Here is a 24,986-nt window from a genome sequence, read left to right on the forward strand (position 1 = left end):
ATATTGGAAGTTTGCCCATGTTTGATTACGATCGTTGGATCATGATTGAGAAACACTGGTCCGAATGTTGAAACGCTGAAATACCTTACCGACTGTACGGGGTAGAAAAGATTCCACCCGACGGCACTTCGGGCGCAGTCGAGCATCGTTTTCGAAAAACCAGGCTCGCGCAGCGGTCGACAAAAACCCTGGGCGCGATTACAACGAACGCATAACGTCAGCAAGCTACGCTCCAGGAGGTTTGAGAGTGTTACTGCCGGCAGTGGTAGATTCGAACTCATCTTGAAAGGGCTCTTTCTCTTCTGAAATGGTTTGACAAAGACTATTGTTAGTATACACACAGAAATATTCAAATTGTTATTCAACAGTTGAAGTAAATTAGAAAGTTGTAATTGATATTAAAGGAGATATTTAACTTGAAGTAAAATTAAGAAAATAATATATTCACAATCAAGTATTCCAACCTCTACTCAAGATTGAAAAGAAATTAACAGGTCTGCATAATCTCAACTATTTATTAAAAATCAAAAATTTGTGCATCCTCAGGGCATTGAAATTTAAAGAAATCAATAAACATGAAGCCCTTAACGCTTCTGCAGTCGCTCTGCAAGGGCTGGCTGCGGTTCCACTTCTGTTTGGAGTCAAAATCGCAAGCCCCAGCGCGCGAGAAAGGAAAATCAGCAGAATGGGATTCGCGAAGGGAGAGATGGAGGAGCGAAGAGTGCACGTTTGGCTGAAGGGTGGAGACGGTTGGGCGCGAAAGGGCGAGGGCGAAAGACAGCGCGGAGTGGGAAGCATGAATGGGTGGGCGCGATCAACTGAAATTCACGTGTTAACGCTCGCAGTCGATATCGCGCTCGCGATATTCCGCCACGCGGAAAGAAGCGCATTGAAACGGGCCTGACGCGTCGCGACGTGCTCGCGAAACACCGTGATAACGTTTTATGCGTAGTTTTTGACTGACAAAAGGACCACGCGACGCGACACGCATTGATTTCAAACGGGCCACCGATACGAAACCGAAAAATATTCAAGCCTCCAGCCAATTGATTGCTCAAACACGGAATCACTTCAGTCACTTTGGGATCGGAGTTGGAAGAATTCGTATGAAATTGATTTTCTACATTTTGTGGATGGTTTTGTACAATAGTCAATTCTTCTCCACTCAGTAAAACAACCAGTTCCCGTTAAAATTTGAATTCCAAATGCAAACGGTGGAATTTTAATTCCAAGTGTTCTCAAAAAATGGGATACTTGTCCCGGCGGACAAAATTTATGCGGCAACCCAATGTTTAACTCCCCGGTGGCGGCTCCTGTGAGTGGAATAGTCTACCATTTCCTCGTGTAGATAATCATACATCATATCACGCAATGGGTAGTGCAACCGAGAATAAGGTAATTCCACGTGCAAACACAAATCAACAACGTTGAGCAAAATTGCTTCGCGCCATGCTCAGTTTACGGAAATATCGCGTTGGAACGTTAGTAATGGTTAGAAGTGGCTAGTGACGGTATCGAGGCACGTTGAAAATAACACTGTTAAAATATGTCATTGTTACACGTATATCTGAATTTTTCTTTCGAATATTTTAATATTTGAACGATAATATTTGAATAATCGATGTATTCTAATAATGATAATTGATTATGGAAATATTTGAAATTTATGCGTAGCATTTCAGTAGCTGTGAAAGAATCGAACATTAAAACGCCGTGTTAAAAATTCTATCGGTAAAATTTGCTAATACGACGAATACATTTGCGAGCAAACAATTTCGATGTAGAAACCGGTCTGTGAACGAGACGGGTGTAAAATTAAATACGTCAGTGAAACGACGCACAAAGCAAGAGCGTGTGTTGAACGCTAATTTAATTCAAAAAACGAAACGCCGTTCGAAGCGACAAGGGAGGTATACTTTAAACAAAAACACGAGTGATTTTTGCTCTGTCGCACCTTAAAGCGAATTTCAACTACGAATACTTTCCACGGGCGTAATTCCTGTGACATTTTCTAATTACAATTTCCATCAGTCCTGTTACAGGTTCTGGCAAGGCTTCGAGATTTGATGACTTAATTTTAGTACAAAATATCAGTGATGAAGCAATTACTACACCTTCCTAGATAAATTATTAGGTGTGGGAATTAATTCTGTGTCTCTATATTCAATCATATTTAACGCTGCCTCGGTAAAATCCCAGGTTAGCATACAACAACAAGTTTGCGACTAAAACCACGACGCATTCCCAACGCAATCGCGCGTAGTCGTTGCAGCGAATAGTTTTCGATCACGCTTGTCACGTGGAGCGCGTCAATTGGATTCCATAAAAGCCACTTGTGTTGGCTGGGTCGTCAGCGACGACGTTTATAACACATTGACTGCCACACTAATACTCTTAAAAATTTCTACTTAATTAAATTTTATTTACCGACTATTTGGAAACCACATAATCAAACATTTATTGTGGTATCTATTCTTGCAATTTCATCGAAATTCAAGTATTCCATACAAATTTATTTTCTTTGACATTTAACTTTTAAAATTGATTCATTTAGTTCTTCGGTAAAAGCCACCGTCACCCATGTACCGGTGAATGATGATCAACGTGTTAATCGTTCGCGGTCGAGGTAGCTCGCGAGCGATCTTCCTCAAATCGATCTCCACTCTTAACGAGACGATTTTCTGTTCGAAGGTGACGACCTCTGAGGACCACGAAAAAAGAAGAAACAAGGTTGGCTCGGGAGGAAGAGGACAACGGGAAAAGCTGGACGAGAGCTGGTGGCGAGAGGGTGAGAGCGACCAGAAAGGGGAAAGAAACCCCCAGCGATCGACAGATGAGAGCTCGAGTCGCAGAAAGTGGTTTCGAGGGAGCCTGGGCCGAGTTAGCTCGGTGAAAAGAGGAGAGCATCGGAAGCTCGAAGCTAGAGGAAGCTGCGGTGGAGAAAAAAAGTAGAGTCCACGTCGACGAGGGGTTGGCGGTGCCCTCGGAGAGAGACGAGGCTAGGGTGAAGGACACTGGTACCGGTTGGAAAGTGAGAAGCTGGAGGGACTCGTGTCGCTGACGCGACCAGGAGTGACGTGACGTGACGTGACGTGACATCGAGGCGTCGAGATGCCTCGGGATGAGATGGCCGCCTCCGTTCGCACGCTCCTGTCGCTTCTTCTCGTCCTTGGCGCTTCTGCACCGTGCCGCGGCAGGATCACCAATGAGGAAATAGGTGAGTCCAATGATTCGATTTAATTATTTTATTCTTTGCTCTACAATCACGCCTGAGACTCATGGTTAGGTTATCAGGCTAAAAATAAGTATCGCGTGTGAATTTATTCAGAAATTGAAATTAAATGGTATTGATTTATTATTTATTTCAAGATGATAAATCTTTTGTGTTTCAATTCACTCATCTGTACAATTATAAACTGCACCTTACGAAGGAAAAACTCTCTACTTCCCATATCACTTGACTGGAGTACAAAAATCTGATGTTCTCCATAAGCCTTCCAATTTCATGACATATTCTACTATTTCTACTTATTCTATTTTCGATACATCCACAATAGCCTTCCACTAGATCCTCCACTCTATTGTTGTCGCTGGACAGTTGAAAAGTATCCTTATCGAAAATTGATGCCAAGTACCACGTTTTCCATGTTATCCTTCGATGGCCCCTATTAAACGCTCTGGTCTGGAACTGCTCGAACATGATCAATGCATAATGACGTCAGCCTTGTCGTTACTCGAAGTTGCTCTCGACGGAAACTGGACGAAGATGTCAACGATACGCGTGCGCCGCGCAATCTCCGCTTCTGCTCGGAGCGATTCGGACTAACTGGAATTTCGCGTGAGCACGGCGTATTACGCTCGCGATACGTTTTAAATCGGCGGAAATAGGCGGGAATATAAATTTCCAGTCGTTTTGCGTTTCCCCTCCATTCGGAATGTCGGCGCAATTACGATGTGCCGTGAGATCGCGATACACAAACACGAATGTTTTATTCATGGTATTGTCGGCGCAAATTGCTGGCGAGCGATTTTGAATTACGAAGGGTCTAATCTCGCGAATAAACGAAATGCGTGATCGATTATGCAAAAGAAACGAAATGTGCGATATTGGAGATGCGACTTCTTTGTACAAATTTTGGGTCTTTTGTAGAGATGAGTTCCATTTTTAATATTTCTAGAATTAATAAAAATCTTTCTAAATCCTCTCTAATCTTCTGAACTTATTCTAATTTTAAAAACTTCCAGAAGAAGAATACAAGGAGTGCGTATTTATAGTATTTAGTACCGTGGAGGTTCAACAGTATTAGTTTACGTTCATCTTCAAACAATTTGCGGGTGCAGGCAGGGCGAAAGTTATTTAAAGGAACCGTGGAAAGCGAGACACTCCCGGTTTATTCGCAGGAAGTTTACATCTCTGATTTTATAATAGCCGTTCACTGACACGAAATATGAAACTCTTGTGATCCTGGGTGATTCGAAAATAAATGGGGTTACATTAAATTTGTTTGTGTATGGTTAATGATAGCGTTTGTTCTCATTTCCCAATACCCATCGTTCCATTAAACTTCGTTTCATAATGAAAATTCGATTTACTTCGTAAAGTAATAATACAGTTGCAATGTATACTGGTTCGTTGAGAATTCTTATTTATTATGTGAACCATTTAAGGCAAAATTACTGCTCATATTTGTTTTCCATATGAAACCTGATTTTTATTTGCGTATTAATAATTAAATTTCAATTTATTTCTTAAAATGAAAAATTCATTTAGCGATTCAACGACTATACTGTTCCATTAAAAGAACGACGTAACGCCAGAAGTAATAACAAAAATAGAAAAATCTCTCATTTATAAAAAAAAACACGTTACTTTGTTAACCCAGAAAATTGTTTGCAGCGAACTGAAATTCTCCGTTCTACTAGTTTTTGGCGAACCGTTCAGCGTCGCTTATTTTAACGCAGATGGGAGCTTAAATAAAAATCACCCCGTTATATTAGAAATCCGTGCCAACCTGTGGCTTCCCCATATCGCCTGACCCTTGGTCCCCTTACCGTTCACCCTCTTCGCACGATTTTGAACAAATAATGGACCGAAAAACTGGTTTCGAAGTACAGGGTAGCGGGAACCGCGTGCCGTATCAGATGAAATTCATTTAATTACCGTATGACGCGAGCTGTCCGTGTCGGCGATCGCCTCATCCCGCGGCGTTTCTCGCGCAACGCGTGTAATTATGCCAACTGGACCTGAGTCCCCGTCACAAAACGGAATAAAATTCGCGTACGTGTCGCAACACATTCCCACGGGTTTAATTAGCAAACGAAACGGCCGCACTGTATTCTTTTATATCTGATTTCCTGCGTCATTGTTTACCCCTGAGGATTTATCAACAGTCGCTCACACGGTCCGTTGTGTGTCCTGTAACTGGAGTTACATGGGACGGGGGAGGTGATTCTACAGTACAAAATGAATCGATAATGTATCGGAATGTATTTGTGCAGGGGGCTTTGTTTTAGAGAAAATCGTTTTCAAATATTGGGAGTTGGTAGGCGGGTCTGATCATTACTGGCTGTTTCTACTTGACGCTTTATCAACAGTGCACTGAATTTTCTCGCGAATAAAGCTATCTATTTGGATGTTTTCATACATAGAACATATTACTTTTGCTGACTTCCAACCTTAAACAATGTTCAAGAATATCAGTTTAAGTAGAAGTGGCGAGAAGTGGCCAGACACGACTGCCAAGGTGGTCTCTATTACACTCTATTTCCGAAATCAATTTTCTCGCGAATGGAGCTTCTTATTTAGATGTTTCTCTGAATAAATACTCTCTTCATTTATCGCTAGAATTTAATTTACAAGAGTATACTGCTTTTGTTGATTTTCAATTTCAGACCTCAAGATCCTACATCTTATTGTTAGAGTCTGTAACTTTCTAGATCCGAGTACCGCTGAGCAGGACACGATCTTTTCGTTAGCTACACTCATCTAGAAGTGCTATTATTGCAACATATACTATAGCATACAATAAATAAGTGCTTGCATCCCTATCGACTCCAATCTCCGGCAACATCAAGAATTCATCCCCAATACCAACGTTTCCTATTCAAATTCAGCACAATCCCGCCACCGTAAATAATCTGGAAACCGATCAGAGTACATAATCCTACCGATCGTTCCGTCGATTGCCTTATTAACGAGCGTTTCGCGCCTACCTAAGGGCCGTGAGAGCGAATCGAATCGACGCCGCGGTCATTTGTTGGCCGCGAATTTGCAGGATCAAAGGCGGTTTCGCGTCCCCCTCGAGGGAGGGGGGGGGTACGGTCACGATTCGCGGTCATAACGTCATTTGCCAAACAATCGGCCGTCTCTGAGCCAACGTTGGCTAGGTGATCCGTGGAAACGGCAACGAGCGACACGAAGGCCTCGTTAGAACCGCAATGAGTAAACGAGTTAAAAACCCACCCTCGTCGTCCTCCGCGTTACCTCCTAACCCCCCTACCCCCCTACCCCCTTCCCCCCGCCCGCCCTCGGAACCCCCTATTTTGGCTCGCGAGCGAACGAAATTACGCGGTCGGTATACTCTGCGGCTTTTGCCGCTGGGCGATTCAATTTGTGCATTAGCTGCAACGACGTACAATGGATCGTTCCGTGTAAATAAAACGGAACAAAAAAGACGGTAAAGCTAGCCGAGAGCAACCTGCTCTCGACGATATCGTCGGGAGTAGACGCACTTTTGCGCGAACCTGTGTGCCCGGCGTGGCTCTATGCGCGCGCTTGTGCGTGCTTAACGCCGAACGATGGCTTCTTTTGTCGCGGGTTTTCGGTCGCGTTGACACGAGAACCGCTCCGGAACTGGTTCATTAATCGGATCGCGCTGGTTTCGGGTGGTGGAATTTTTGGCAACGAGGGGCGATGGGACGCGGGGTGTCCGCTAACACGGGAATGAATAATGAGACTCTGTTTATGAAAGGGAGGTGTACTTTTAATGATCGAGGCGAGGTGATACGAGGTCTTGGCTTGGGTGATAATGAAACTGTGTAGAAGCCTTCCTGGGGTATATTTTTAATGATCCTGGGCGATTCTCTGTCAAAGGGGTGCGCGACTTTTTTGGCGCGTTCGAAGCTTTGGGTTGCGGAACGGAATTTTCTCGTGAAGAGGATAGCTTCTTGGTTATGTTAAAATAAAGAGCGGACCAGTTGCTTATGCTGGAATTTTTATTTGAAGAAGAACCTTATTCAATGTCCAATATTTATATACATGGAATGTTCTTTTTTTTTAATCAGGCAGTTACCTTGACGAGCTAAATTCATTCAGCAATTTTTATACACGAATAACAGATGAAAAAATTGTTGATCTAAAAACCTCACCCAGTGTGAAATTTAATTTAATTTAAAATCTCCTCTGTAATTTTCATATCGACCAAATAACAAATCAATCCCAGCTCAATTTGTATCCAGACCTCCACGAATCCTCTGAAGAATACACTGTAACCTTCCGAAAAAAAAAAAGGAAGAACAGTTGATGATGGTTCACGAAGTCTCGCATTAATCTCCAGACGCGAGATCGAGCAGGGTCGTTGAGCGCATTTAGGCCCCATCCCAGAGGAGGCATCGAGTGGGGCGTTAATTAATATCAATGCGGAACCGTTGATGCGATTTTAATCGACCCTTTAATTACCGAAATGCTTTCGGTTTGCGTTGGCGCGGTCAAGTTGTCTAACCACCTGCTCAATCAAGCACCAGTTTCCCTTCTCCGTACACTCTTCGACTCCCTTGGTTTCACGGCCTCAACCCCGTAACCGCACGTCCCTCTGCTCGCCCTCTCCCCCTCGTGCCACGACCCTTCTACGCCCAGGGCCTTCCTTTACGCTTCGAGGAGCCGTAATTACTTCCGTTTCACCTTCAACATTAAATAAAACACTCGACGTCGCTTAATCGTTCACTGAGGCGTGCATAACACGTCGAATCGACTTTGGTTTCGCCTATTTAACCAACTCGCTGCGCGTTTAACCCTTTCAACCGTGTAAATAATTGTGTCGTCGTCTTTGGGTACACCCCCTCCCCCCCGTTTCGCAGCCGGGACCCACCGGAGCGCCTTAACCTTTACTACCGCCAACGGCTGGGTAATTGGGCATCTCGACTTTGAAAGCGTTTATTTTTACGCGGTTTTGGACGCTCGCGGTGCATTATACTGCGGAGTGGAGGTTCGAGGTACAGTGAAATAACGTCGACAATGTATCTCGTGAGGGCCACTTACGGGGATCAAGCCGAAGGAATACTGTCTGCACGTGTGAAGGAACGTTTGCATAAATGCGATAGCATCTTTGGACTCTTGGGTTCGCCGATGCGGGTATTGGGTAGCCTATCAGCTGGGGATGTAAGTGCTACCGGCATTGGGAAGAGAAGATAGGGAATGTGATTTGGAAGAGGAGGTATTTTCGGAGTCTACCAGGTGTTGAGTATCTAAATTTATTGATTGAAATGCAAGGGTTGGAGCAGATGAGTCTTCAAGCTTTGATAATTCTGTTTGATTCGTTTAATATGTCTCTTTGGGGGATTTTACCAACTGTTGAGTACCTAAATTCATTAGTTTTACTCTACTGGTAACGTAGAACACATGGCCAATAAGGCAGGTCATTCTGTAGGCAATGTAGAACACTCTGCTGGTACCCAACCCAGACAAAATGATCCTTTTCTCCCCTCTAGCCTACTTATGGCTCCTCTAGTTCATCGCTAACAGCGAGGAAATTTCGTTCGCGTTTCGCCTGAAGGTTTTTTCACGTTACAACACGTAGGTGGCGTCCAAGGCTCGGGCAACTTGAAAATTACTTCAACACGAGGCGCATCGGAGATCGGGGTCAGACGAGCGAAGCTTTTTGATCGTAATCTTTTAATTACGCCAAGCGGGAGAGTGCGAGAGAGATAGGTACGCGCTTTTAATCCGGCAGTGGAAACAGCCCGAAGCTCGGACGAAAGGGAAAAAGAGGAAAGGGACGAGAAGAAAGGGAAACGACGTCCGCGATACTCCCCGCCTCTTGTCGTTCTAATAGAAACCGTGATTGCGTCGCGAAGACATCCGCTATCTTCGTCCCGATCTGAAATAAAGTTGATCGAGGACGGAATAGAAAAAGGTAATCCAATTAATTCCGCAGTTCGCGGACCTCAACGATCGCGGGTCGCGTTAGGGCTCAATCATGGTATCGACATTTTCGTTGTAGGATAGTTACAAGAATAACGGAGACGATAGAAAGTTTTTAGAGGCCAGTGGGTAAGTTAGTGACCTCTGTCGATAAGGCTCGGTAGTCTATGACAGTTGGTTGATGAGGCAGATTGCTGTACTGTCAATGTAGAGTATTTAGTTGGCAAAACAGGTCTCTTTACACAGATCTATCCCTACATGCAACAGTAGACAACGGACAGTCGATAACGTAGTTCGTATTATTTCCTGACTCCCTATATTAACATCAAATGTGAATATCAGACTACTAACACCAAATTATTCTACAAACAATAATATTTTCTGTTGACACATCCCTGTCCCTAGATCTCTAGCGTTACCCTAGCTTGCGATTCCCGAGGGGTGACAAAAACTCGTTATTCCTATAGAACTTCAGTCGTTTGGCAACTGGCAACCTTTGGCACCCGGGCTACCTCGCATTCGACTTATTTTACGCGCCGACGAAACGCTTCGCTCGGCTTGTATGGAGCTTCCCTCTCCTCCCCTCGCCCTCGGTTAAAAAAGTTTCAGCAGTCGTCTCGGTAAACAAACCGCCGTTTCGATGCGCCGCGTTCCCGTTTCCGCGTTGGTTCGTCCAAGGTGATTAATCTCGAAGCGAATGCGAATTTTCCACCGTAGTCCGTCCGTTCATTGGACGCGCGAATTGGAAACGCTTCTAGTCAATAGCTACCTCGCAGCGATCAACACCTCTTCGAATAAGGGTTCGTTATTCCTTCTAAATTCGATCCTAGTTAGCCCGCCTTGTTTCCTCGGGAAAGTTTATTAGGAACTCTCTTGGACGACACGGCGACGCCACGTCCGAAAGTTGTCCGGCGCGAGGACGTCTAACAGAATGAACGTAGCGTCGAAAGAGAAGGGGTAGCTCTGTACTGTCTGACGTTCTTCTCAGTATTCTTAGTTTTTTAACACTTTACCGACCGGTAGCCGATTAATCGGCTTTTTGTCTCCAACGCTCATCGACCGGTAACTGCTACGGTAACTAGCAAGTATTTGTTACTTTGAATTGAGATACAAGTTGCTCTGCTCTGTAAGCTCTCGTATTTTTATAGAATTCGCGGTGCCAGGGAAGATATGCTCCCGAGCGGCCGGTGAGAAGGGCGTAGGATCTCGAACCGCTACCGGTCGGTAAAGTGTTAAGTAATTAAGCTAGGATAGAGAATAGAATGGCTTATAATATTCGAAAATGCAGGAAAAACACATTGCCCCCAACATCTTCTAGCACCAATATCTTTACTCCCAAGCACCGTCTTCCCTCCTCTGACAACTCTATCAAACATTTCCTCGTCCCTCACGCAAGCAGCGCCATTCCCAGCGACTTTTCGCCGACGGAGGGTCGCGTTTTGCTCGAGCCAACGAACCGTGGTCTCTTTCACGACTTTGCTTGCGCCATAAGAGCGGCACCCAGACTGTAACTCTAGTCGGCTTGGCAATGATTTGTGCGTCCACCTTCTATCCGATTGTGGTCAACGGGAAGACCAGGACTGGCTGTCCACTGGGCCGCGAAATTTTACGATACGGAATTAGACTTGGAGAACGAACAGCGGGGAAGACGTAGTAACGTTGCCTGAGGGGTGGTCGAAAGGCGAAAGGGCTGCGTTTTATGGCCACCACGTTCAATTGCCCCATTAATATCGGCCCACGTGAGCAGCGAGTTATGATTATTAACGCGATAAAAATTTTGCCTCGAGCTCGAGAGAGTAGGGGACTGATGGGGTTTATTGGGCAAGTTCGCGAGGTCCCTGAAGGGACGGGGTGAATTTCCAAAGCGACATGTGCGCGGAGTGACGTGTAAATCTTGCGTGGCTGGCAGGGTTGTGACAGGTCAGAAGCAGGAGTAGATAGTGCACCCTGAAGGGGTAAAAGATATTAAATTTTGTATCCTGGCACTTTGAGTATTATTTCTGATTTTTTCTAACTAATCGATAGTAAATAATGTAGACGTTCGAATAAAGTTTGCAACGTTCAAACAGGCATAGTGAGAACCCGTTAGTAATTTATTTCGGAGCGTGAAATACGCATGAGATTGTCAGAATTATTGGTCAGCGAATATTCGTTCATATTTAACCCAGCACACGGTACGGATTTTTCACGAATTCTAAGCGAATATTTCTCCCTCAAACGGAATCAAAATATAACGCGAAAGGAACATCCGCAGTGCTAACATCGATATGAAATTTTTTACGTACTCGATTCGTGGACGATTTCAAAAATTTTTCTTTGAGACGCCTCGATACAGCGCCAATGAAAACGGAATATAAATCGAGCAGGCGCCAGTAAAATTTTGCAATATTCGAATGGTTGAATGTGAAACGGTACGTGGGGCGGTGAAGTGTGCAATGACGCTAATGTAGAATGTGAATTTCGGATTTATATGGCTGGGCTGTCGTGTGGTATTAAAAATGCCCAACATTCGAAAATTTCGGATGTACATTCAGACCCGTCCTCAGCGACGTTTCAAAGGGAACTTCCATTGTTTTAAAATTCAACATACAAATTTAATTTTTCCCTTGCTGGCCAATATTATCAGACCAAATATTCATTACGAATAAGATTTTCATTATTTGATACTTGGAAATAAATTTAATAATTCACTCTTTGAGTAAAATTGTGGAACATCACCTACATAAATACATCGAAATGCATAAAAGTGCATAATGAAAGATTGAATCACCATCAGAATCGATTTCTCGCAGATCATAAAATCAACGACGAACGCGACGCGGTCGTGGCTCGTCGAATTGAATGTCAGCTGTTTTCGGTGACGCATAGTTTTGTAATTAAATGTCGACATCAATCGAGAGCAACGAGCGCCTGGCCAGGAACGAATTTGCACTGCGAGGAAGACCGGAATGCACGCGAAGAGCGTTATACACCAAAATGATTAAAAAAGTTCATACAAACGTGGTCGCGTACGACCTTGTTTCCAAATTACGGGAATTTTAGGAAACAAAAGAAGAATAAAAAAAATTACTCGAAGCGACCAGCATAGTCTTCATTCTTCACACATCAAGTCGTCATTCTTACAAGACACCCTTGCCAAGTATACCTAAACAAAGTCCTCAACCATGGATTCACCTAAAAGTCACTCATACTCCCTCCGAGCAAAAGATTGAATACATTCCTTTTCGGTCACTAAAGTACGAGAATCGTCTTCTAATATCGATTGGTATTCGAGCAAGTACCCAATTGCTGCCAATCACGCGGTCTAACCTGTTTCCGTTGGCGATGTCTCATTGTTTCTGTCCCAGTTCCGACTTAACTCGCCAATCTTCCCTCCCCTACCCCCGAAATCGTTCCGGAAGCGTTGAAATGCTCGGCTACAAGAGGCAGAATAAATACCGAGACAGTTGCGAGTTCGTAACAGAGCCCCGTAACGATCACGATCGAACTCCTCCGCTAAACACGTTCCCGTTAAACTTATCGAGCACGAAAGTTTTTCAATCGACCACTCCCCTGGTTCTTTCTTCCAGTTTTCCGACGCGAGTTTCACGATACGATCCGTGTTCACGCGCTTCGAGCGTTCGGGAGACGCGGTGGAGCTTCGATTTAGCGAAAACTGCCATGGAAACGCGAAAATATTATAGAGAGATATGTGGTGGCACCTCCTGCCCTCGTCACTACAGAGATTTGATCAAATCCCTAAGGTACATGCGAAATACGACTAGATTAAAAGATACAAGACACTGGAATAATATCTCGCGAGGTACGATATAGAAAGCCCGTCCTAGAATCAGGTATGCAAAACTGCGTATAAATTGCAATAATCTGGACAACACGAGGATCTCGATAATCTCGTAGGGACGTAAGCTTGTTTGCCCAGTATATTCCCTGAGCGTTGCACGCTCAATGGACCCCATTCGAGACTGCGAAGCGATTAAAGACGCGCTCGAACAAAGGCGATTCATTGACCAGTCGGAAGGATATACGCGCCTATAGAACTCGCCTCGCGTCGAAACTGAATTGGCATCTCCTCTTTGAAACGACTGCACGATACGATCGCATCGATCATAGCAACTCGAGACTAAACACGCTCGATCCACCAGCCTTCGGTGCAGCCTGTTCTCTTGTAATTAGCTCTGGAAGGGTGGCGGGGAAGTTGTAGCAACGACGGCGGGTGCGTTTATTGGATTCCTCCAGCCGCGATCGCTCGACTGCGCGCAATTTTCACGGTGGATTCCCTTCTTGGCCCCGATTCGACGATCTCCAGAAAAAAAAAAAAAAACAAATCGTTCCGAGTCGAACTTTTTCATTTTTATTTTAGGTAATCCTTCCACCTTCCATAAGTCGCGGCCCTTGTTTACAGATTGAATTTCTCATTGGCTCCCGTTTAATGGAATGCATTTACCAAAACGGGAGGGAGGGTAGCTCTGGCAGCGGTGCTTTTTAGGCCATCCAACTCTCTTTGAGCGAGCGGCATTAACGAAACGGGGGTGTACAGAACGAATAGCGGTATCGATAAGACTCCTTTGTGAATGAACGGGAGAAATGGGGCTGGACGGAATTTACGGGGACGCGAGGCGAAGTTTAGCGCGACGAGAAGTTGGCTGATGGGATTTTTTCGGCGGTCCTTCTGCTGCAATTTTGCTGGCAGTCATCGCTCCCAGGTCGATCGAAGTCGTTTCAACCCCTGCGCCCTGGGAACTTCTTCGGTGGTTGGGATTTCCGCGATTCCTCTCGGAGATGACTCTTTGAGTTTCTTGTTTTACAGTGTAACAATCAACACAACCTTTCCTATGATAACCTCCATCATTTAACCAAAGTCGTCATCACTGCTTTCGCGTCTAACTTTTTCATTTTTATTTTAGGTAATCCTTCCACCTTCCATAAGTCGCGGCCCTTGTTTACAGATTGAATTTCTCATTGGCTCCCGTTTAATGGAGTGCATTTACCAAAACGGGAGGGAGGGTATGAAACGCCTAAGACACTAACTCCTCGATCGCCATTCGCTTGACAAAGACTCGAAGGTGGATGACGACCGTCATCCGCGCCAGCGGTCCAAGTTTGAACGGAGGCAGTCGCCGATCCCTTTGACCCCGTAATTTCGCATCAGCGAGACGCCAAGCGGTCCCTGTAACGGGGTGACGACTTACTTCAAAGACATCATCGGTTTCCCTCGAAATTCCTCGCCCTCGGCACGTTGCAATTAGCCGCGGGTCGCAGCAACAACGGAGTGCGTTTATTGGATTCCTGCGAGCGCAATCGTTCGGAGTCTCAAAAAGATTTCTAAGCTCTCCGTTGCTCGCGAACGTTTCCACGCTCGCCGACGAGGCTGTAAGAATCGTAGCGAAAAAGGATAAGGGATGCTCCGGTTGGCGGAGTGGGTCGGTTGATAAAAAAAGGAAGGTAGAAGAAAGACGAGAAGAAAGGAGAGGAGGGGTCTGAGGTTTGAGGACAACGCTCGCAGGGGATTGGAAGAGGATCCGAGAGGGGAAAAACGCGACATTTTTACCGCCCCAATATATAAAATGGGTTACGATCAATTGAACTCGGCGATATTGAGAGAGAGGTACCACGGAGGAATGCGGTATATCGGTAGTACAAGGCGAACGAGGAAAACCCGATGCTCATCGAACCTTAAAATACGTCCTTATCATATTGGCCTGCCGCGGGAGAGTCTACGTTGGCCCACCAGACCTGTCCCAACCTATGGGGAATTGGTCTCGGTCAGGGACGCCCCTAGGACACTCGCTGTCTCATGCTATTGATGTTTGCCACCCCTTTGTTGACTGAAACTATTTCGATCCATTATTCCAGCTTTTGGTAGAGTCGAGTTCCATACATTCTTCGAGGATGGCTATTTTTTGTTGAGGAACAGATATCATATTGACATTCAAATATTTAGGAATATGATTTTGACTTCTTTTAAAGAATTTGTAGAACTGAAAAAATCCAAATTCTAAGTAATTCAACTGATAAAATGTCTCTAGAAACGAGAAAACTTAGCACACTCGAGTCTGAAAGCATGAAAAATCAGCAACCTGGCGAAGTAATTTAATCCGACAAAGAAATCCTGCTTCCCTCGTCCACTGTTCTCCGAGTGACCAGCGTCCAAAGGCACCCTCTACACCCGCGACAAGGGTCGTTCCTGGGTTCCCTCGTTTCTCCGTCGGAAACTGTGCTTCTTCTTTCGTTCCGCGGGCACCCGCGGCTGGGCAATTCTACATGCAGAAACGAGACAAAAGAATGCAATTCTAGCAGCGGCACCGCTGTTGCAGTCTTTGCGTTCAACCACCCCCCCCCCCCCCGTCCACCCTCGCTGCCTCGCCTTTTATCCACAGTTTCGCGAGACGTACGATGCCAAGAACCGGGGGAGGCTGCTCCTGAAATATTTCCAGGACGAGAGGTGGTGCTGGCTGAACGAACCGACCTCGCTGGGAGGGGGGAGGGGTGAGCGAAGAAGGCGTTTGCGCGCGGGGGAGGGTTGGAAACCCCGGAGAACTCTAACAAATTGTCATTTGCAGAGCGCAATACTCGTTTCGTCCGCACAATACTCGAGCGCGACGCTGGCATTGCAGGCGTCGACGGAAAATCCTTATGTAGGGTGGAAAATGGCGAGGATCACGGCTAAATTAGACATTGTCGCATCATCCCCCTGCGATACACGCGTGGCCTGTTACGGGGATCTGCGTGTGGTCGTGGTCTCGTCGGATGGGAAATGCAGTTCCTTCTATATCATTTTTTGAGCTTTACATCTTAAGAATCTGACGTGTAAAGTATAATAATTGTTATACCAATATTTTGATCCTTCGGAACAAAATTCTAAATAATTCAACTGATAAAACGTCGAGTGGTATGTTTGACATAGCTGAACATAAGTAAACATACCAAAAAACACGAACAAAGTGTACATTCAAAGAAAATAACGGAATAAAGTACTCCTTCAAAAAAGGAAGGAACATACACGAATTTTATCTAGATCTAGTAATAGTAGTTAGTAAATGTTTCTTGCCATGAACTTTAATTGATAAAATTTGCTAGTTCAGGTTTGCCGATGGGAGGAATTTCTTCTTGTACCGTTCGAGAACCGTAGAGTTAACCGTGGAAGTCGCGGAACTTTTAGTTTCCGTTTCAAGAAAAATATTTTTCTGCTGTAATTTCATGCAGTAAAGAACGTTTCTTCTAGTCCGCGGCGCGGAAAAGCGTAGCTCGTTACGGTTCGATTGGAATGAAGTGAAGTTGGCAGTCTGGTCGTTGTACTTTTAATGAAGTAAACTCAATTCACTTTGATGTGAGCCTCTCGTGGGATCGTGGATTGTATTAACGTGATCGCAGATAGCATTGCATTATGTAGTAGTTTCTTTGTCATGGAGGTAGAGAATTGTTCCGATGGGGTTCCACTAATTTCATTTTCCCATGAACGCCATTAATGATGGACTATTTGAGTGAAATTAATATTGTTTAATATTGGTAAGTAATCAATTGGTTTTTGTATTTTGTAGCCATACACCTCCAAATTTCTATCTCCATTCGCTTATTCTTTCGAGCAACCAAAAATAGTATCAATCAAAGAGACCGCAATTTTCGGCCCAAAGCGCCTTTGACGAATCAGCCTATCGTTTACAATCGTCAGCAATCAAACGCAATCAAACGCAATCAAACGGTTTCCCCACCTCCGAAAATCGACTCTCGTTCGTTGAATCTAGTTCAGCTGTTTCGCGCGAGTCCTGTTCTTTGCGTGACGCGTTTTAATAGCTCACCTCTTCGGATGAGAAACGTACTTTCCAAGCCTGGGGGGTTGGACGGGGCGGAGAAGCCCCCGTTCATTACACAGTCCTCCTTATCAGAAAGGAGAGTATAATTTCAGCTGAAAACGCGAGTTTCACGGCCAAATTAGATGTCACTGCGCTCTAGCTTTGGATACGCTCAGACAAAGTGCGCGCGTGTTGGTGCGTGGACGTGTGTGGGTGGTAAATACTCTCTGATATCCAATGGAGGATGTAGGAGTATACTGGAGGGCGTGATAGCACGGTATCTTATGAACGCGAGTTGGAACCCAGGGCCACGAACGAGCGACTCCTTGTTTCAAACCGCGATTGTCGTTTCGCCCTTCGACCCCAGACCCGGCTACGATGTAATAATCTGAAAGGGCTTTCGCGGTACGTTAACCCCGAAGATAGAGGTAAATTAATGCGGCAAGAATTTTCCAGAAATTAAACGCAACAGCGACGGGCTAGAGGGATGGAGACGACTATGGCGAGATAATGCATTGTGGGGTAAAAAGGACATAATCGGAGAAAAAAGATTATGAAATTGAAGGTTTTTGGCATTTCTTTTTTTACGTGTGAGTGAGTGAGTTGTATTTATAAGGGGTTTAAGGCCTTCTTAAATATTGAGATTCTAGTACCAGATTTTCACCTGAGGGCCCAAAAATCCCGATAAGTTAAGTTCCACGCAAATCTGTGGACTCTTCCCACTTTTGGCCAGTTTTTCGGAGATTCTGTCACACCGCGTGGGAGGGGAGCGTTCGAGAGTTTTTGAGTGCTCGCGCAGATAAGCTCGAGGGATTCGCGCGAGGATCGCGATAACCTACGGGATTCTTTGGTAAGCCTCGATAAGCCTACCTTCGAGGATTTTTGTTTAAGAGTCGCGATAGCTTTCGACAGACTTGCCAGAGTCGCGATGGCTTCCCCAGGACACTTTGAAACCGTTGCCAGTGACTTTCGAGAAGTGTCCTGGAAAAAAAGTAGATGGATTTCTTTAGACACCTTTCACTGGTTTTAATTTTCAATCGTCATACTATCATCACTCGTCGTTAATTATCATACATACTTCTACCTACAAAAAGTAAATTAAAGCTAATACACAGATGTTTCAAAGGAACCTGTATGTTGAATATATTCAAAGAGCATAAACCTTAACTAGAGTATCTTCAAAGAACTGTTCAAAATAAAATGATGAAATAGTACTACAAAACCAACTTATATTATATTATTATAAAATTTATTTAATAATCCCCTTAAATTCGCAACAAAACAGTCCGATTACGATGAAACTGCAAACACTCGTTGCACCAATTATTTACAAATCTCGTCGTAAACTAGAAATGAACGAAATCAGCAGCAAAACAAGACGAAATTAAAGTCCCCGAGAGTGACTCTGAAACTATTTATATTACAACAAAACATAAACCAACGATCGGGACATAAAAGAGACTTGTCATCTCCCTGCCCGACATTCTTATAATAACTTGGCGAAACTTCCCTTAAAATTGCATTAAACCAACTTGGCGAAAGACGGTACACACCACCCCATATTTCAACGCTTTCCTCCCTCCCAGCTCCGCTCAGTTTTCAAAATGAAATTTCGTGCAAACGTTTTAATATAGCATCGGGAATTGCTTGGTTTGCTGATTACCCCGCGAACAGCAGTTAATTGGTTCGCCAGGGCCGCCTTTATCGGCGTTTAAATAACTTATTAATTAATTCTAATAGATTCGAACTCGTTCCGAAATGATATTCCGGGGGAGGGGGGAGGGAGGGGGGGGGGGGGCGAGCGAGTGCATGGCTCGTTTACGGTGCAGCTGGCTGCTTCGGTTTTCCACGGAACATTGAATTCGAGGATCAGCTTTTCCCACCAGTTAAAGTGTGAGAGGGAGAGAGTGGTGGCGTGGGGTGGAGAGGCGGCGAGTTTATTCCCGTGTTATTTATTTTAAACTGTGAACGAAATATTCCAACGTTTCGGAGGGCTGGCAAGTTATCGACGATCGTTTTCAATGTAAAATCGCGATTAACGGTATCCGGTAATTTCGAGCCGTCGCTTTCGAGCTTTCAACCCCTGTTCTCGAATGGAGTATAGATACATATACATATATATGGTGACCGAGAGGGTGGGGGCGAGTTTGCCGCTTGACGGAGACCTAACGGAACCGTGCAACGATTCGTTACGGGAAACTCGAGCTTCCATGAATCTTTGTTCGAGGCCCTCGCGTGACTTTCCATTCAGGACACGCCCGCCTCATGCAAGTATAATAATTCCTGTAATTCGGGAAGCCCGCGCCCCGGGTATGGCCGAATATCTCTTACCTAGATAAAAATTTCCAAGGACGAATAAGGGGATTTATCAGCCTGCGTTACCGTTATGCGCGTGATAAAAATTAGAATTTCAATGCATGGAAATTGGAAACTGTCCTTTTATCTTTCTTTGGATAGATGTGTTCTAATCTACCCAGATCGGTGGTTCTGAATATTGCACGCAAATTTTGGGCATTTGTAGAAATATTTCTAGATCGATGAATAGGGTAGTATTCTTTTTTTTATGATTTATTAAGGATTTAATTTTATATTTGAAATTTTCCTAAAATATTACAAAATATTTTTCATTCACCTGCCATAGCCAGCTTTGGTCACTAAACACGATGAAATCGAAATACTGGCCCCGTAGAAGTCGAACGCAAATTAAATTGTATCGATGGTTCCGCAACAATTGCACGAGCTTGAGGGCGGTAATTTTTAATTGAACTGTTTTCACCAAGGGCTTTCTTAGCCCGCAAGACAAAAGTTAATTGAAGGGGAATTCGGTAGATTGGACTCGAGTTTGCTTTTTCTTTTTTCTATCGAACCTTAAAGTTTGTAAAGACCTCGTCGAAGTAAATTATAATCGCTGCATTGTGCCGGGAAACGCCGAGCGATCGGAAGGGAACAGGATTTCCCTTTCCCATTCTTTCAATTTTAAGCTGGTTGATTGCAACGTATCGACAAAACGGGTATTCGGCTATTGTTTCAGTAATAATTTTCATTTCGCTCGATATCGACGAACCATTGTATCTACCGATGCTGGAAACATCCTGTTTATTACACAAAACAGCTTTTCACGTTCTCCATCGTTTATTGAAACATTTACGCAAAGTAATTTGAAATTTTCGAGTCTTTGTTTTGTAAATATTTTGAAGTTTATAGTAGCGCAGGTTAACAGAATTACTTAGATCTGTCTTTTAAAAATGACAAACTGAATTGTTTGATATTTGCATTTCATTATACCAACACGTATACACGTAAACAATTTTTTCTCTACCAACTATACTAACTACAAATAAACTTAAGTAATATAATATTTTAGTGCCCAGGAAAGTTTAATTTTTGAAAACGCCTAAATCAAAAACCCAAAATTTTTGGAAAAATAGAATTTGACGAAACGCTGTTTCGATTGATATCCAACAAAGCAAAAAAATATTCCTCCATTTTACTCCATTTTACCAAAATTCCTCAATTTAAAGTGGAAATTTTTCGACCCGACTCCCCCATGCATTCGAATATTTGAGGTTTTAGTGCCGATTTCATCGATGAAAACGAAAAAAAAACATAACAAAACAAAGTTTGTAATACGAGCGTTTATTTGATAGAATATTTATGGTTGGTTTAATGAGAATTCAACTGAATTCCCGCGTCGGTCGTGAATCGGAATTGACAGCGTAGCTGCGCGTGTTCTGACACCGCCATTGTTTTGTCGCTTTGTTAAATAAATTCCTGTTAAACACGGAAAATTACGCGTTATCACCGAACTGAAAGAATCTTTTTTATCCGTGGATGGAATCCAATTAATTAGTTGCGTTGAAACAGATTGAGGCTGGGAAAGGGAACGCGTGTAATTCGTTTCGGCTTCAATTGTGTTGAAAAGTGTAATGTACATTCGTAAGAACTCACCTATTCATTTTCATTTGTTTGTAAAATTATTGTTGTATTTACTACTGCGTGATTTAAACACATGTTTTTTTGGAAAGAATATTACTCGATCGTAGTTAGAGTTGTGGTCTGCCACACTTCCATTTTCTGTACCAACCGAGTCATCCAACGCCAGAAAATAATTTCCTGGCCCTCTGTGCAACCTTTTCCGCCCCCCTCGCGAGGCGAGTGATAAACACAACCGGATGGCCGACCGACCAGGGGCCAGAGACGAATCCACAGACGACGAAGGTCGGTTTGAAAATTACCTGGCGCATTTAAGAGTTAATCTAGCTACAGCGAAACCCTCAGATGCAGCGGATAATGCGATTATACACGGGGCGGGGGATCGGCGAGACGAAAAACTTGGCCGCGACGAAAGTTGGAGGGTGGAAGGGGAATCAACGTTGAACCACGCTAACGCTAACGACCGTCATAATTAGACTCTCGACCGAATTCGGCGAACTTTACCGTGGCCGTGTGTTCGTGGCTGACTTTTCAATTCCCTTGAAAGATTCTTCGGTTTTCGTTCGATCTTGCAACCCCTGCAAATTGAATCCTGTACCAGCCAGCGGAGGGTACGATTGGAGTTCTGCTTTACCAGGATCTTGTAAATTTCTTCCTACCTTCTCCTCGTTTTTTATGTATTGCACTTAGTCGCGTAATTCGCGGTTATTAACTGTCCGATGCAGTGTTTCTTGTACTTTAGGTAAACTTATAAATATTGGAAAATGTTTTCGGGGGTATTTATGAAGTAAACTCAACGAGGTTCGTGATAATTCAAAAGTTTTTTACTCGTAGAATTTATTAGAAAAATGCGGATGTTATAGTACAGATTATAGAGAACGAAATGTAATAACAAAAAATGTCGTCCCTGAAGAGGTTAAACAAGTGTTATATTATGAATAGAAAGCTAGAACTCACTCACACCCTCTGTTACTCTAAATGAAGAACGACTCGGTAGAAAGTGTTCCACTTACCTCCTACTTGATTCTTGACATTATTACCAAGTAGAATCAGCCAGAAGGGTTCTTAAAATTAATTTCTCTTGTCTCCTAAGAACACCAGACGCGACAAATTTGTGACAGCTACCCCTGACCTCGCCGCCGCGACGTCGACCATTTTTCGGATCAAAATTCTCTCTGGATTTCATTAAATTTTTATTACTGTCTTGGCTCGAAAATAAATCAAAGAATATCCATCTTGATCCCGACCCGAGTTCCGCTGACATTCAAAGCGAAAAGTAATTTAAAGGAAGTATTTTTTCGACTTCTGCCAGCTATCCTCGCCAAAGAGGAATAACTTACGTCCCAGGAGTAATTGTTTCTCGACTCTATTTATCTTTCATCGCTGGGTAAAGGTTTCTAAATACAGCTCTACAGAGACACTTTATAATTAACGATTGAGATGTAGAAAAATGATAACGAGGCAATTCGAGTGATTCGTGTTTAACGAAAATATGAAACAAAAAGTATTTGGTGTTTCAATAACTGCTCTGTGTGAAATACGAGCGATATAAATACTTCTGAAATTAGTTCGCGAATAAATTCTGTCTCTTCCAATTCGCAGAAGAATGATCAGTCTATTCAAGTTCGAATAAATTCCAGCTTAGCCATTATTGGAAGCCATAAATTAGATACAAGGGTGGAATTCGATTGGACGAGGGTGATCATTCCATTTCTGGTGTTTTGAAGGCTCTTTTGGGGGTAATTAAATTTTTGTAGAGAAACGCGTTTATTTTAGTCCGTTATTCGCATTCTTCTTGAATATTATCTGCGTCTGTTCCGCGCAAGTTGCGATTGCATTCGTGGAAAACAGACGGAAGCGACGAAAGCGCAGCAAGGACCGCCAGGAAATTCGTTTTGACTTTTAAATAGGGCCAGCTAGTTAAATTCGCTCGACGGTAATACGCGGCGACGCGTACATCGAATTACTTGGAAACGCATTAGCCGCGGTATTAACTATGAATCGGAATTAATTTCCGTTCCGACGACAGCCCGATCGCGCGCGATATGCGTCGAGCACGCTGCAAGGGATGCACGCCCTGCCTACACCCCCTCCCTTTAAATTAGAAATACGTGCTAGTTCGCCAGGGAGTTGGTAATAGATCCCTTCTCGCGTTCACGCAATCACGGAGAAATTTTGTTCGATAGTTCCTTTTTGGTTTCAACTGGACACACTATTTAACTGGGGTTAGCTTTGGAAACTCGTCTGGTTTGCAATAGCGTTCGTACGTCTCGTTTTTCGGAGGTGAACGTCGCGATAAATGAATTCTCTTACGTAATGATTTTTGAAACTAACAATTCCTTTCGAAAGTTATTTTATTTTATAATTACTTTGAAAATTGATTTTATTTTTATGCGATATATATAGTTAATAATGGTAATTAATATTTCTACGTAATAATAATAAAAGGGAATTCTGTTTTGCTTATACCTCTTGGATACTTCTATTCTCTCGAAGGTGTTCGCTTCAAAAATTCATTTCCTTTTTCCTTACCACTTTTCCTACCACCATTACTTTCATAGCCCCCCAAAAAAGACTAAAAGCGAAGAGCTTCCGAAGAATATAAATTATTTTTAGAGCTCTTACCGACATAAACAAGTCGTGTAGTCGTCTGGTTGGGGCCCGACTCCCTTTCGTTGACGCGTCGTTATTTAAATCGCGACGTTCCAGTGCTCTCTCGTTCGGGCAATTTCGAGGCAGGAAATATGAACGAGATTTTACGAACTGGGCAAGTTTTTAACGCCGCGGTCGTATTGTTCTTCGAAAATTTCGCCTCGTAGCGATGACAAAAACTCCCACGCACATCGGGCGGAAATTGCGCGCGACACGGGAAAATTCATCGACGCGGCCAACAATCAGAATTTTCATTTCAATCATCTAACGAAGGCATTCCCTCGATGGGCACGTCGATATTTAAACGAGCTTAAATTTCGACGCGAATGATAAATAGTTGTCATGATATTTATGATTAAACGTCCAGCCGAATTTTTCCAGTAAATTGATCGGTGATTTCTCTTTATGGGCACGATTCTTTATGGATTTTCCTCGCGTACCATCATCGTTTAAAAATACGTAGATTCCCCTAGGAATGCAGAACAGTGTAAGCATTGAAGGCGACACGATTAAAAACGTGCCAGGGGCGAGAGTGCCTTATTTAAAATTTCCCACGAACGTTGCGTGTTATAAAGCGACAGAGGCCAATAAAACGAGTCCAGGAGATAAAGTACAAGCGGACTGCAAAGAGGCTCATAAACAGGGTAAAGAGATCAAGAGGGCTATCGGTCACGTTCCTGGCCAAGATTAAAGGGACACCCTTCCACCCTCCCCCTGCTCCTCTGTTGGAAATCAGAAGGCGACGGTGAACTTCCGCGCGGACTCGTTGCACATCGGCCCTGGAGACGCTTTCCCTCGGAGGGAAAATGCAGCCGAGCTGAATATGCGGACGCGCAAACAGCTAGGCAAGTAAATAGTGTTTATTGCCTTTTAGAAACGCCTCCTACTTTATACTGTCGGGGATATACGCGCGCAAAGAGCGAGGCGAGGAAGGCCACCGGGAGAGCTAAGAGTGGCAGTTGGTTAAGTTTAAATTATACAGTGCCCGCTGCGAAACTCCGAGGCTGAAACTTACACTTAAGATTTTAATTACTGCACGGAGGCGCGCCCCGCAATCGCCTCGCATAGTATTTGCGAAGAATCTTTACGGAAAATGAACACGAAAGGGATCGCCTATCACGAGCCTCGATCCCTAGATACGTGATACGTATCTCGATCGTTAGAGGGATCCTTCGTCGTGAGATCCTTCCTTGGCTATTTAAATGATATTTAACACGTAACCAAAAACTGCAATTCTGCGAATACGAGAACATTTCTATATGTTTGTCTAACATTTCTCATATTTATGGAAACAGATATATTGTTCAGTGGCGCGAAGTGCAACGCTGGGAATAATAAAAGTGAAATAGCCGTGAAGGGTCTCCGTGGAAACTTTTCCTCGGCTCCTTCGTATTCTTCTGTTAGACCGTGGTCATTCGTGTCGTTGCTCCCTTTAAAGGCATTAGCTCCCCTGAAGAAGGTTATAAGAAACT

General features: G+C 43.8%; 1 protein-coding gene across 6 annotated transcripts in view; it reads left to right on the forward strand.

Annotated features, from left to right (window-relative positions):
• The window catches only part of LOC128880461 (nephrin-like), a 285,859-nt gene that overhangs the window by 6,215 nt on the left and 254,658 nt on the right, over positions 1–24,986 (forward strand). For all 6 annotated transcript variants that reach the window (XM_054130568.1, XM_054130570.1, XM_054130573.1 and 3 more), the window contains exon 2: positions 2,692–3,217. In XM_054130568.1, coding sequence (XP_053986543.1) covers positions 3,112–3,217 — 106 coding nt within the window. In that variant the 5' untranslated portion in view covers positions 2,692–3,111. The remainder of the gene's footprint in view (positions 1–2,691; positions 3,218–24,986) is intronic.

This window comes from Hylaeus volcanicus, chromosome 7 (assembly GCF_026283585.1).
Source record: "Hylaeus volcanicus isolate JK05 chromosome 7, UHH_iyHylVolc1.0_haploid, whole genome shotgun sequence".
Taxonomy (NCBI): domain Eukaryota; kingdom Metazoa; phylum Arthropoda; class Insecta; order Hymenoptera; family Colletidae; genus Hylaeus; species Hylaeus volcanicus.